The sequence below is a fragment of the Gallus gallus genome, chromosome 4 (assembly GCF_016699485.2).
Source record: "Gallus gallus isolate bGalGal1 chromosome 4, bGalGal1.mat.broiler.GRCg7b, whole genome shotgun sequence".
Lineage (NCBI taxonomy): Eukaryota > Metazoa > Chordata > Aves > Galliformes > Phasianidae > Gallus > Gallus gallus.
This window is the reverse complement of record NC_052535.1, coordinates 1,961,933-1,974,493: the sequence shown is the minus strand read 5'-3', so window position 1 is coordinate 1,974,493 and position 12,561 is coordinate 1,961,933. Positions and strand designations below refer to the sequence as shown.

At 62.5% G+C, this 12,561-nt stretch overlaps 1 protein-coding gene across 2 annotated transcripts; it reads right to left on the bottom strand.

The window, feature by feature from the left end:
- Positions 1 to 542: 542 nt before the first annotated feature.
- Positions 543 to 8,521, bottom strand: GLRA4 (glycine receptor alpha 4). 2 transcript variants are annotated; one of them, XM_015278390.4, is made up of 9 exons: positions 8,252 to 8,521; positions 6,486 to 6,619; positions 6,167 to 6,234; positions 5,636 to 5,859; positions 5,456 to 5,538; positions 5,125 to 5,265; positions 4,836 to 5,050; positions 4,250 to 4,399; positions 543 to 1,859 (listed from the first exon to the last, which is right to left on the bottom strand). In XM_015278390.4, exons 1-9 carry the CDS (start codon positions 8,329 to 8,331, stop codon positions 1,572 to 1,574), a joined length of 1,383 nt encoding a protein of 460 aa, XP_015133876.3. In that variant the 5' UTR covers positions 8,332 to 8,521; the 3' UTR covers positions 543 to 1,571. The 2 variants fall into 2 exon arrangements, with proteins under 2 accessions (XP_015133876.3, XP_040555957.1); XM_040700023.2 differs by lacking the exon at positions 543 to 1,859 and adding an exon at positions 3,233 to 3,556.
- Positions 8,522 to 12,561: the final 4,040 nt, after the last annotated feature.

Here is a 12,561-nt window from a genome sequence, read left to right as displayed (position 1 = left end):
TGCTTTCTCCACCCACTATTGCAAAAGCCTCACTGGAGCCCAACAGGGTGACGGGGCTGCGAGGTACGGGGCACCCAACAGAGCCGATCTGTGAAACTTGGCTGGGAGCACAGAGGGAGATTGATGTTTGCTTGCAAGCTTGGCCGTCAGCTGTGAGCTCTGCCTGCCCCCACGCCAGCTGGGGACGGGAGCGCTGGCCCAGGGTGGCACCGCAGGGCTGGCGTAAGCCCCCAGGGCAGCTGGCAGCTCTCTGAGGCTGGCGCCTGCCCAGCAAGCTGGCTGCTAAGGGAAGGATGGGACATTCAGCATGTGTGGGTATCCAAGCTCCACCATGGGGCTGGAGACCCCCACAGCTCCACATCTGCCCTTCCTTAGGTCCTGTCCCCCAGGCAAAACCCCGCCAGATAAATGGAGATAACAAGGCTTGGGCATAATCACAGGGCTCCCATTACTACAAGGCTGGTGCACCCACATCCTTCCTGCAGCTGGGAGCTGCTCCAAGCCATGGGGTTCTGGGCAGAGAGAAACCCCCAACACACCGCTGAAAATCCCAGACAGACTTTATTTGTGTAGGAAGATCAATGCTGTTTAAAAACCCACCGTTGCTGGAGGTTTCATTGGCCACTGTGTGCCTGTGGGTGCCAGCACCTCTCTGCGTGGGTCTGTGGGTGGGCAGTGCAGACCTGTGCCTCCAAATGGGCTTCCCCCAAAAAACAAATCTCTGGAGGCTGTCCCCAGGCCAGTACAGTGGCATGGCAATGGGATGGAACCATCTTCACCCATCCTGGTGGGACACCTGATGTCTCCTGGGGATGCTTTTCCTCTGCTTGCCCCATCTGTGAAATGAGTTGCGTGTAGCTCAGCAGGGGCTGAGAAAGTGGGTGCTGGGGGCTCCTGGTTACTGGGGAGAGGGAGAGGGCAATTCCTGCTTGAGGAGCAGGGAGGGAGGCTGGGGGCTGAGGGTGGGACGTCTGCCCTGGCTGCAATGCCATTTGTGTCCCCTGCCATGGTGCCTGGCACCTTGCTGTGCCATGCTGGTCCCAAGGCTGCCGAGGAAAAGGACAAATCCCATCTCTATCCTGCCCACAGAACCTGTGGGGCTGCAGCAAAGCACCCCACTAAGACGTGTGCCCCACCTGGGCTTGCTGTGAGTGGGGGAAAAGAGAGCATCAACACGTTTCTCTCTGTAGGACCTACGACAGCATCACCTACTGCTTTTATTTCCTGCTAAGCATGGAGGATATCCAGGTCTGGAGGTCTGGAAGCCTTGCTGAGTTTTTAAATCGAGGGTTCGGATGCTCTCCTCTCTGGTGGAGGAGCAGATGGACTGGGCCCACCCAGGGACACTACGCCTGGGGCTGAGGGAGAAGCCAGGGGATGGGGTCAGCAAGGCTGGGGCTGCCCACCATCTCCCACCACGGAGCTGTGGGCTGTGCAGGCAGAGAGGAGCACAGCCCCTTGCCCGGCTCACTGCTGTCCGTGGCTCGGTGACACAGCAGTCTGACACCGGCTCACAGCCTCCAGGCACACGGCAGCATCCAGCCAAGAGGTCCTCGGGCCTTCTGGGGGCCTCAGGGCACCGGGTGGATGTCCTCTGAGCGCAGCACTTTGTACACAACCCAATAGAAGATATTGAAGACCAGGAAGGTGAAGGGGAAGACGGCTCGGGAGATGGTGTCGATGCGCTTGGCACGGTCGACGTAACGCTTGTGCAGGGTTTCCCCTTCCCGCAGCAGTGCACTGGGCGGGGGGGGGCTGTAGATTCCAGGACCCTCCCCAGCCCCCTCCTTTGCCTGCAGGCAGTGGCCCAGCCCGTAGCCTCGGAAGTAGAGGCGGCTCTCACGGATGAGCTCTTCCTCCTAGAGAGGGAAAGTGCTGTCAGCCGGGCACCCCGCAGGGCACAGGGCTGTGCTGCACGCTCTGTGTATGTGCCAGCCGTGGCTGTCTCCTTGGGTGGATGCCAGGTGCAAGGTTTGGTGCTTTTCCTGCACGTCTGAGGCATGCAGGCAGAAGCCCAGAGGAGCACCGGGTCTGGGGTACGAGAGTGCCCGGTGAGCACCTGCCTGCCAACACCTCGTGCTCTAAACTGCCCCAATGAATTTGTAGGCAGCCCCAGAACCCTCAGCACGCAGTAGGGTGCCTGGGGGCAGGGGGGCCCATGGGGGTGAAGGGTGCACAGGAGGATGCAAATTGGATGAGGGTGCACAGCACACAGACATGTATAGCACACAAGGGTGCAGGGTGCACGTGGGGTACAGGGCACAGAAGGGTGCTGCGAGCATTGGGGTGCTGGGGGTGCAGGCACTGTTGCAGCAGCTGCTTGCTGCAGGGTGGAGGTGTGCTGGTGAACAGGCAGCTTGCTGGGGCAGAACCATGCAGGGATGCAGGAGCCTTGCTGCCACCAGGGACCCCCAATCCCCTCAAGAGCCAGGACTGCTTGCTGGGTGACAAAGGATGGGGGCAAGCAATGGCTCTGTCCTCACCCTCCTTGCTGCCTCCCCCCAGGCCAGCAGTGCCTGCGCTCCTCCCCACCAACAGCTGTGCTTCATTAGTGAGCTGTTTCATTAGGGAGCCACATTGGCCCAGCTCATTTATACTCTATGTGAGTCCATGGGTGTCCCCACTTGGAGCTGAGGACGTCCCCCTCGTTCCATGCCCACAAGCAGTGTGGGTTTCAGCTCCCCACGCCTTCTCCAAGCAGTGCTGCCCACCAAGGCGCATGGGCAAAGGGCTGTATCCTGCCCTGCATGGGCACCCCGCAGCCGGGGGCTCTCAGGCGGAGAGCTGGGGATCTTTATTTAACTCAGCACTCTGCCAGCTAAGCAAGATTTCCCAGCGGGGAGAGCAGCAGAGGCTGAAATTGCTGAAATGTGCTCTCGTGTGCCGCTGAGCTGCGCTCCCTGCTGCGGGCTGAGCGCTCACTGAGGGCGCAGCAGGATGGGGGCTCAGAGAGGGCTGCAGCAGCCCCAGAAACACACATTCGGGATGTCCTTGTCCCCCAGCATCTCCCCACAAAGCGGGCAGCCTGCCCTGTGCCACCACTCCCTGCCGTGTCTCCTCCCCACATCTCCGGCTGCCACGTGCCCACGTGCGCTGAGCCACTGCAGGGAGAGGAGATCACTGCGCTGGGTGATCGGGGTAGGCAGAGTGCCCATCCTGCTCCAGGTGCTGGCAGGGAGCTGAGGTGCACATCACCCCAGCATGGTTCATTGCACTGCAAGGGGGGGGGGCTGTGTTTGGCCCCCTTTTACAGCAGGGGAAACTGAGGCACGGAGCAAGGTGTGTCTCCAAGGAGCCGGTGAATTATGCCTCTGGTCCCTATGGCCACGTGTCCCATGCACATCCCTGCCCTGCTCCTTCCTGCACCCTCACTTGTGGGAATGGCTCCTGGGGGGCTCCTTTTGGGGAAAAGAGGGGTGCAGGGGTGCACTGCCGGAGGGGTGTGCTTTACCCTGGAGCTGGAGAGCTGCGAGAGCGTCGCGTAGGTGTGCTCGCTGCTGTGCAGGCTGCTCGGCTGCCCCAGGGACTCCAGGCTGGCCGTCCCGCTGCTCAGGCCCTTTTGGCACCAAACAGAAACAGGACAGCGCATGACCAACAGCTCTGCCCCTGCTGTGGGCAGAGAGCAGCTGTGGGGGGAGAGCAGCCCCTCCGGCAGCACAGCCTCTGTGCCAGGGGGCACTGTGAGCCTGGGGGGCACAACCATGGGGTTTTTGCACAGAGGTCTGCATCTAACGGTGTCACCATATGGCGGGGCAGGGGCACCAGCTGCTTTCCCTGAGCATCACATGGGAAAGGAAAAGGAACCCTTGTTTCTTTTCCTGCCTTTATAGAGCGGAGCATCTCCCAGGGCAGGAGGAGGATGGCACCCATTTGGGGCAGTGCACCACATCCACTCCCTGCCCGTGGGCATGGTTCCTCCCTGCAGCCAGTGCTGGGGCTGTCCCCCCATGCTGGGACGGGCAATGTCAGCCTGCTGCAGGGGACGGGAGTCGGACTCAATGATCCTTATGGGTCCTATCCAACACTGGGTATTCTATGGTTCCATGATCCTGTGACAGCGCGGCTCAGCTCTGGGCATCCCCTCAGGGCAAGGGAGATGCTCTGGGCTCCCCGTGAAGGACTGCAATGCCCACAGCTCCCCAAGGTGCCATAGGGGACAGCCCTGCAGCCCCAGGGATGGCAGCGCCAGGGGTCCCCATAGCATCTGAGGATGGGACACGTGGTGACAGCGGCGGCCGCAGGCACTCACCATCCTCTGCCTCCGCTGCCGCCGCCGCAGGCGCATGAACTCCTTGTGCTGCCGAGAGACAAAGTTGACGGCGGCGTATTCCAGCAAAGCAGCAAAAACAAAGAGCAGACAGACGGCCATCCAGATGTCAATGGCCTTCACATAGGAGACCTGTGAGGGGAGAGGGGTCTGAGCTGTGGGGCTGTGTCCCCCCCCCCACAGTCACAGCTCTCAGAGGTTCTCCCCAGAGCTGCGCGGCTCAAAGCTCCAGGAAGCCGAGTTCTCCCGAGGAGAATCCCTCGTGCCAGATGGCTTTGAGTCATGATTCCACTGCAAAAACCAGGATAAGACCCTGTAATTGTGCTCTCTCTGTTGTTGGTCCATGGATATTGGGAAGTGTTGGATGTTAGGAACCATGTATGCTCTGAAAGAGTGGTGATCTTTGGCACAGGCTGCCCACGGAGGTGGTGGGGTCCCCAGAGACATTCAAACAACACTGGAGATGCAGCACTGAGGGACGTGATCAGTGGGCATGCTGGGGGTGGGTTGGGGATCCTAGAGGTCTTTTCCAGCCCTCCAGGGCCAGCACTGTGCCCGCAGCACTGACCTTGGGCAGAGAGGCACGGGAGCCGGCGCTCTGAGTGGTCATGGTGAGCACAGTGGTGATGCCCAAGCCCACCCGCGCCGGCGCTGCGTCCATGTTGATCCAGAAGGAGACCCAGGAGAGGATGACGATGAGCAGGCTGGGGATGTACATCTGGATCAGGTAATAGCCCATCTGCCGCTCCAAGTGGAACTTCACCTCAATGCAGGTGAACTTGCCTGCAAGGAAATCCAGTCCTGCGTGGGTGAGGTGCCACGCTGGGGGGCAGTCAGGGGTTTCCGGGGGGTCTCACCTGTGTTGTAGTACTTGGTGCAGTAGCCCAGGTCCTTCTCATCCCTGAGGATGAACTGCGGCAGTGTCAAGCCCTCTGCCACCTGCACAGCCTCCTGCTCCTCCAGCCACTCAAAGATGAGGTCGTTCATGGTGTAGCCAACTGAAGAGAAGATGGAGGGAGCCACGGGTCAGGGGGGATACGAGCCCATTCAGCCCCACCCCAAATGACCTCCCCTTTCCTGCTCAGCTCCCCCAGAAACACAGAGATGCTAGCTTTTGGGATGGGATGGCATGGCACGCGATGGGATGCCATGGGATGAAGCAAGGCTCGAACGTCCCCAGGCACTCACAACTCTCCAGCTGCATCGTGCACGTTTGGATGTCCATGGGGAAGTTCTTGAGATCCATAGGGCAGGACAGGATCAGTGTCAGCCTGCAGGAGGCGGACAAAAGAGAGAATCACTGAAAGATGCCCAACGGAATCAAAGAGGAAAGCCCTGCGCTTTCCCCAGAGGAGAAGGGCTCAGCACCTGATGCTGTAGAGCACGTTGCCGTTCTTGAATATGCGCAGCAGTTTGTTGTCAGTGGTGACCTCGTGGAAGTTGGCCCCTTTCTCATTGGCAAAGAACAAATCCGGCTTCCAGATGGAGTCGAGCATGGAGGGGTCGAGGTCGAGCGAGTCGTCGGGGTACTCCCGGTAAGCCAGCCGGGGGTCGTTCCACTGCTGCCGCAGGAAGACGTTCACACGGTAGTCCTGGGGCAGAGGGCACTGCGTCAGTGGGAGCCCCACGGGGCCGGGGGTGGAGGAGCGGGAGGAGGTTGGTGGTCTGAAGGCTTTGCAGCAGCACCAACTTTATAGGGGCTTTATGGGGCTTCCCCAGTGCAGATCCTCGTGCATTTGAGGATGCTGAGGGCAGCTGCCTGTCACAGTGCTCCGGCTTCAGAGGGACTCGTGGGAGCCCTGAGCGCAGACACAGCTCTGGCACTGGGACACACACACATACACACACACACACACCAGGCAGCATCCCCTGCAGCGGAGCCAACCGCCAAACCCTCACCATGGTCGTCTCGGTGACGGAGCCGAAGCTGTTGATGAAGATGTTGCACGTCACGTTGACGGGCGGACCTGGAAAACAAGCAGGCGTTGTGCAGCTCTCACTGCTGACCAGCACCGTGCTGGTGTGGGCACGGACCCTGCCCCCTGTGCCCACCACGGTCACCCCATGGTGCATGTAGGGGAACCCCCCCAGCCTGCCATGGGAAAGGCACAGACAGCACAGGTACGACGGGGGAGGTGCTGGGGAGAGAGGAATGTGGGTCACCCAGCCCTAAGCGTGGGGCACTGCCAGCCCTGGGAGCTTCACGTCCTCCCCTTACCTTTGAAGTTGGGTCGGATCCGGGCATCGTACCCTGACGTTCGTCCCATGAGCTTGTCCAGGAAATCAGAGGGTGACATGGGCTGGGGTGCGCTGCGGGAGTGGGATTTGATCTCCTCCCTCCCTGAGACCAGCCTGCGGGCAGAGGGGGGGGCTCAGCTGGCTGCCAGCACCATGAAGCTCGAGGCGCAGCCCTGCAGCCCAGGGGAGGATGTGCACCAGCCCCAGCACATCTCATACCCACGGCTGGGAAGTGCTTGGGGCCAGGTGTCCCGTGGCAGGGACGGGGCACGGTGGCAATGGCCCTGAGCTGTGGACATTGGGAAAAGCCACTGGGCCGTCCCTTTAGGATAATCACCAGCCTCTGCCTGGCATGCAGCCGTGGGGGCTGTGTGGATACACCTCTGAGGGCAGCGAGGAGGTGACCAGGAGCACAGAGGGGACGGTGGCACTGCGGGGTGACGTGGCCGGAGAGGAGCAGCCCAGCCACGGCGAGGAGCTGACATGAGCTCTCCCACACAGCACTCCCAGTGATGATGGAGACTTATTTAAACTGACCTTGGAGGGGATATTTTTGTGAATGCATCTCCGCCTGCCTGTTCCTCTCCTTCTGTCAGTTTATAATGATCATTTCAAGGAACAATGCGAGAGACATTCGCTCACCACATTGCCGGGCATGTGGCTGTGATGGAGAGGAACGAGCTGGAGATCTCTGGACACAAAGGGAGCTTTGAGCGCGCTGCTGGTGTGCCCTGCTCCTGTCTGGGGCAGCAGACCCCGTTGCCACAAGCAAGGGAGGGTGCTTGGGGGGGGGCTGGGACTCTCTGGTGCTGTGGGCAGGCTGAACCCACACTGTGCTCCTATCTCTGCTCAGAGGAGCGGGAGTCATCCCTGGAAGCTCAGCTCCTCCGAGTAGCAGGGCTGGGGGCAAAGGCGCTCTGCTGCAAGCTGAGCTGCACGTCCCTAGGCACAGCTTATGGGGCACAGCCTCCCCTGAGGGCCCTGATGCTCAGCACAGCACCCCATGCATTCAGGGAATGGCGGGGCTGGAAAATATTCCCATCTGCCTGAGAATACCATCCCGATGGAAGCGATTTCCGCTGGTGAAACGATGACATTCGGATGCAATTTTCCCCCTCCCCGCCACAAACGCTGCATCCCCCCCACGCTGCCCCAGACTCACCAGGACAGGGAGCCCCCCCACCTGTCCCCTGCGTCCCACCTTGTCCCAGTGGCACCTGGAGATGGTAGAGAGGGATGAAGGGACTCGGGGGCTTCAGGTCCTCCACCCAAAATACTCCATGGGATCTGGGACTGCCCTGAGCCCCCCCTCCCCCCACCAAAAAAAAAGCCCTGAGCTGGGAGAAGGTCTGAGCACCTCAGGGGTGTTGCTGTGATGGAGAAAGAGCCGCGTGGGCCGTTGCCTGGTGGTCCCTAAGCCCACCTCGGTGAGGGCTGTGCCCCCCGAGGGGGGCTGCAGGGGGCGGATGGCACCGTGAAGGCAAAGGCCCTGAGGTGCGGGGTCCGGGGGAAGGTCCCGCTGCCGGGGATGGGGATAAGGAGGAACGTGGGGGGGTTCCACGAGAAGGGTCCGGGTTGTGCGGGGCGTCTGGATCGCGGGTGGGGGGACGGTCGCAGAGCTGTTAAGGGACGATTTGGTCCCGTTTGGGGGAATACAAGTCCCGGCGGGGAAACCCGGCTCCCGGGGGAGGGGGGGGGAGGGCGAGGGGGTCCCAGGGGAGGGGGAGCACCGCGCCGTGCGCTCACCTGAGCGGGCCACGCCGGGACGGGAGGCAGCCGAGGAGGAGGAGGAGGAAGGCTCGGGCGCCGGTCCGGAGCGCGCCCATCCCGCCGCAGCCAGCAGCCCCGCCGCCCCGGGCGCACGGGCATGACCCGGCCGGTGGCGGCGGTTCCCCCGCACCCGCTCCCGCCGCACCGGGACCGCCGCCGCCGCCCCCCGGCCGGCCCCTCTCCTCATAGTCTGGGCGAGCGGGAGCCCGCCGGCAGGCTGCGGGCACCGGGAACCGGGCGGAGCTTGAGGCCGGTGCGGCGGGGAGGAGGCGGGCACGGTGCGGGGAGACGCCCGCCCCCGGCACCCCCCTCCCCGGGGGGCTCCGCCGTGCGCGGTGCCGGGCGGCCGTCGGGGCGCTCCCCTCGAGGGCGCCTCCTCCGCTGGGACTCTGCGTGGGGGGGTGCGGGGCTCGGGGGTTTATGGGGTTGCACAGGGAAAGGGAGGTGCACGAAGATGGGGGGGGGGAACGCAGCCGGGTCGAGGGATGCGTTCAATTTCACGGCCAGGGCTGATGGATGCGTTGAGATCGAAAGGTTTACGGGATGCTCCGGGTGGAGGAATGTACCAGCAGGGCGTGCGGGGGGTGAGGGTGCGCTGGAGGGTCCGCCTGCAGGAGCACAGGGAGCGGGATCCCTCCTTCTGCTTGGCTGGGGGGGGCTGGGGCAGCTCTGCAGGTGTAGGGACCCCGGGAGGTAGGGGGAGGCACCACACGGTTGATCTGCGAGCCCAGCGCTTGCTTTTCCCAGCTGCTCATCACGTGGGAACTCCCGAAATTGCCCTCATTAGGGGCAGGTGAGCTCATTAGCACAGCCGCCTGCCCCCCACGAGGGGAGAATGCAACGGGGGCAGCCAGGTGTGCGGGGCTGGGGGGCTGCAGGGGCCATCGGGATGGGCGAACTGAGGCGGGGGGGAGTGCAGCTGTGGGCAGAGTGGGCTGCCATCAACCCCCCGGGGTGGCTGAGCAGCACGCAGTGCCTCTGGGCCTTCTGTGATTAATGTGTGAGGAAGGAGACAGGATTAATAAAGAGAAAAGTGCAGAATAAGTGATTCCTGGTGGATACATCGCTCAGGTTTTTTTGTTCAGCTCACCACACCTGGCTCGGGTCGGTTATTTGTATTAATCACATTTTAGTCGTGGCTGGGAGCAGCCATCGCTGCAGGGACCCCACACAGTGCTGTATGGGAAGAAGAGGGCTGCGTGCCCTCCCCCCCCACGTCCTCCTCACCCCACAGAGGGGCTGTGCATTTCGGCAGCGCTCTGCTGGACCCTGTGCTGCCTTCACCTGCCCGCCCTGCTGGCTTTGCTGGAGCAGGGAAACGTGACAGCCAGCAGAGCGGTGCCCACGAGGGTCCCCCAGTGCAGCCATGGGCCGGGGGGGGGCACAGCGCTGCGGGGCGGTGTGTGGGAGGAGCTGTGCTGGCACGGAGCTGGCAGAAGTCTCCTCCGATTACCGTTACCATTAACGTTGATGGGGCCGTGAGGTTGTGATTGGGATCTGGAGCCCGGGGCACACGGCGAGCGCTGAGCAGCAGCTCCATCCCGGCAGTGGGCCGAGCTGAGCTGAGCTGACACCAGCGGGAGGAGGGGGGCAGCCCTGTGCTCAGCCCGTGGGGAAAGTGGGGCACTGAGGGAGGTTTTCCTGTGAGCAGCAGAGCTGCTGGGCGCAGCCACCCCCGGGGGCACACATCCATCCTCAGCATCCCCAGCGTGCCACATCCCTGCCTTGTTCCCATCACGGGGACGATGCCGGGCCCTGCCAGCAGCAGCGGACGTTGGCGCTGCTCAGCCAACGTGATTTCTTCACCTTTCCCTTCTCCATCTCCAAGCCCACATCAAACCGTTCCCCTGGGGAACTCCAGGGTCCAGAGCCCCGAGGAAGGCTGTGCCATCCCACCCCCAGTCCTGAGCCCTTCCTGCCTCTCAGCCCCCACAGGGCCACGGCTGTGGATCTAATCCTGCCTGATCCATGCTGTCATGCTTTCCCAGCCAGCACAACTCCAAGGGGCTGAGGCCTCAAAAACGTCTTTTTATCCCTTTTCTACTTTCCCAGCAGAAAGGCTGATGGGCTCTTTGGATCCATCTCTGGATGAACGATTGCTGGAGGATCAGTTTGGTGGCACGGAGGGGAGGTGGGGGAGGGCAGCAGGCAGCTCCCTGAGCCCCCGGTGCAGCATCGCTGCTGGTTTGGCACTGCAGGAGCGCATGGAGCCTGGGGATGTGCAGCCCAAGCCCTGCTGCCAGCACTGGGCTTCTCCCTGCTGCTGTAGGGGTGGCAGTGTCTTGCAGAGGGACAGATGCCCCCGGGCTGGACACGGGCATTGCTCTCACTGTGCAAACATTTGGAGGCAGCTAATGGAGCGTGAGATTAATGTCACAGACAATACGCTCCCGAGCGTGGCTGTGCGTGGCCCCATCCCTGTGTGTCCCTGTGTGTCCCCACGGGGCTGTGGCTGCATCCCTCAGAGCTTCTCCTCCAGGGCTGCCGAGCGTGAGGCCGCAGAGCTGCTCAGCAATACCCACATTTGGCCATTTTCACTCATTTTCTAGGGGAAAATGGTAACGCAACACGAGCTCTGCCTTTGGGAATTTTGTTTTCCAAGCTGAACGCGCTTGAACCAACCCTAACCCTGAAACAGCCAGAAAGGACGTTTGCAGTGGGACGCACTCCTGGAGCCAAATCCTTTCATCTTTATGGGGAATGTGATGCACTCCAGGTCCCCAGAGCTGCGGGGCGCATGGGCGGCTCGGGAGGGAGGGCTCAGCGCTGCCATTAGGACACAGCACCGGGCAGGGCGGCCCCGGAGGAGACTGCAAGGTGAAGCGGGACGGCGGTCCGAACTCCAACCAATGTCACTCTCCAGTTCCGTGGCTCTTTTCCAAGCTAAAAATACCCCTTGTGCCGGCACGGCGCGGGGCGTGCGCTGCATGCGGCGCTGCAGAGGGACCCGCCAAGGGCACGGGGCTGTGCGTCCCACCACCGAGCCGTGTGGCACCAAGGGGAACGTGGCTGGGGTCTCCTTCTGCCTCCCATCTCCCAGCCCCCCCATTGCAGGGCACAGCAGCCCGGCCCCATCCACCTCCACTGCGCTCCTTCGCCCCGCGCCACGCTGCGCAGTGCTGGGGTCTGCGTCCGCAATGGGATTTTCCAGGTTGAGCCATAGGGGCTCGGCCCCCAGTGCCAACATGCAGGGAGGGAGCTGCGGGCGGAGGGATGACCCCGTAACCTTGGCAAAGCAGGCATGCTGAAAGGGGAGATTTAATTTAGATAAGTGTCCAACAACACTCTCGGGGCCGGGAGCAAAGCCTGGCACTGGTGCCAAACCCCTCCGCGGGGTGACCCAGCGGGGTGACCCGGCACTTCCCCGTGTTCCTGTCTCTTCTCCTTGCCCGTGGGTCACCCTTTTGCTGCCTTGTCCCCTAAACTGCCCAGCACCGGGGCTGGGTCCGTCCTGCTGCTGGGGAGGATGCGGAGGGGAGGATGCTCTGAGCGGGTCAGGCTGTTCTCACTGGGAACACTCCCATCTCTGCTCCCAGCAGTGGTGCTGCCGGCTGAGGCCCCTTTGCTCCCATCATTTCCAGATGCTTTGGGGAAGATCTGATGGATTTTGGCACCACGAGGCTCCAGCCCACACCTCCCCCTTCCCTCACCCCCTGCAGCCCCTGACCCCGTGAAAGAGTCGCCGTGCAGCACCGAGGGTGTCGTACCCACAAAGGCATCACAGGAGATGGGGATGGGGGTCCCCGTGGTCCCCTCCCCGCTTTGGGGTTCCCGTCCCCCCGCATCCCATGCACGGTTGCCATGCCGACGAGCATCCCGTGCTGCTGGATGCTGTTGGAGCTCCGTCGGCTTTTCTCGCCTCCGCGTCTCGGCGCCCTCAGCCCCGGCGGTCTCCGAGGACGGAGCAGAAGGAGCTCAGCGGGAGCGGCGTTAACTGCAGGCTGCCCGGCTCGCCCTAATTGTGAAGGAGTTTTGTGATTTGCTCCAGACCCCCCCGGAGGGCCGAGCTTGGAAAACGAAGCGTTACACATCTGTGGCATCAGGCGGTGAGTGAAGGAATGAGAAATCAGCCTCCCTCCCTCTTAGCCCCCTTCCCTCCCCCTCACTCCCCGCCCCCCCCTCCCTTGCCTAGCACGGCCGCTGCCGGGGAGATGAAGGATTTGTTTAATTAGACGGCAAATCCTCCTGCTGCAGCACAGATGCAAACAGCAGTGGCTGCATCCCGGGGGTCCGCGGCCGTGGGGCTGCCGTGCCGGCATCGTCATCCCGCAGAGCCAACGGTGTCA

Bases quoted from the DNA above. Each gene is read 5' to 3' on its own strand.
- GLRA4 (XM_040700023.2), bottom strand. From the start codon at position 8,331: ATGGGCGCGCTCCGGACCGGCGCCCGAGCCTTCCTCCTCCTCCTCCTC. The intron at 4,400-4,835 runs GTCAGTGCTGCG...CTCCCCTCACAG, and splicing joins CCCGTGCCTCTCTGCCCAAG to GTCTCCTATGTGAAGGCCAT. The intron at 3,557-4,249 runs GTGAGTGCCTGC...TGGTGCCAAAAG, and splicing joins GGCAGCGGAGGCAGAGGATG to GGCCTGAGCAGCGGGACGGC.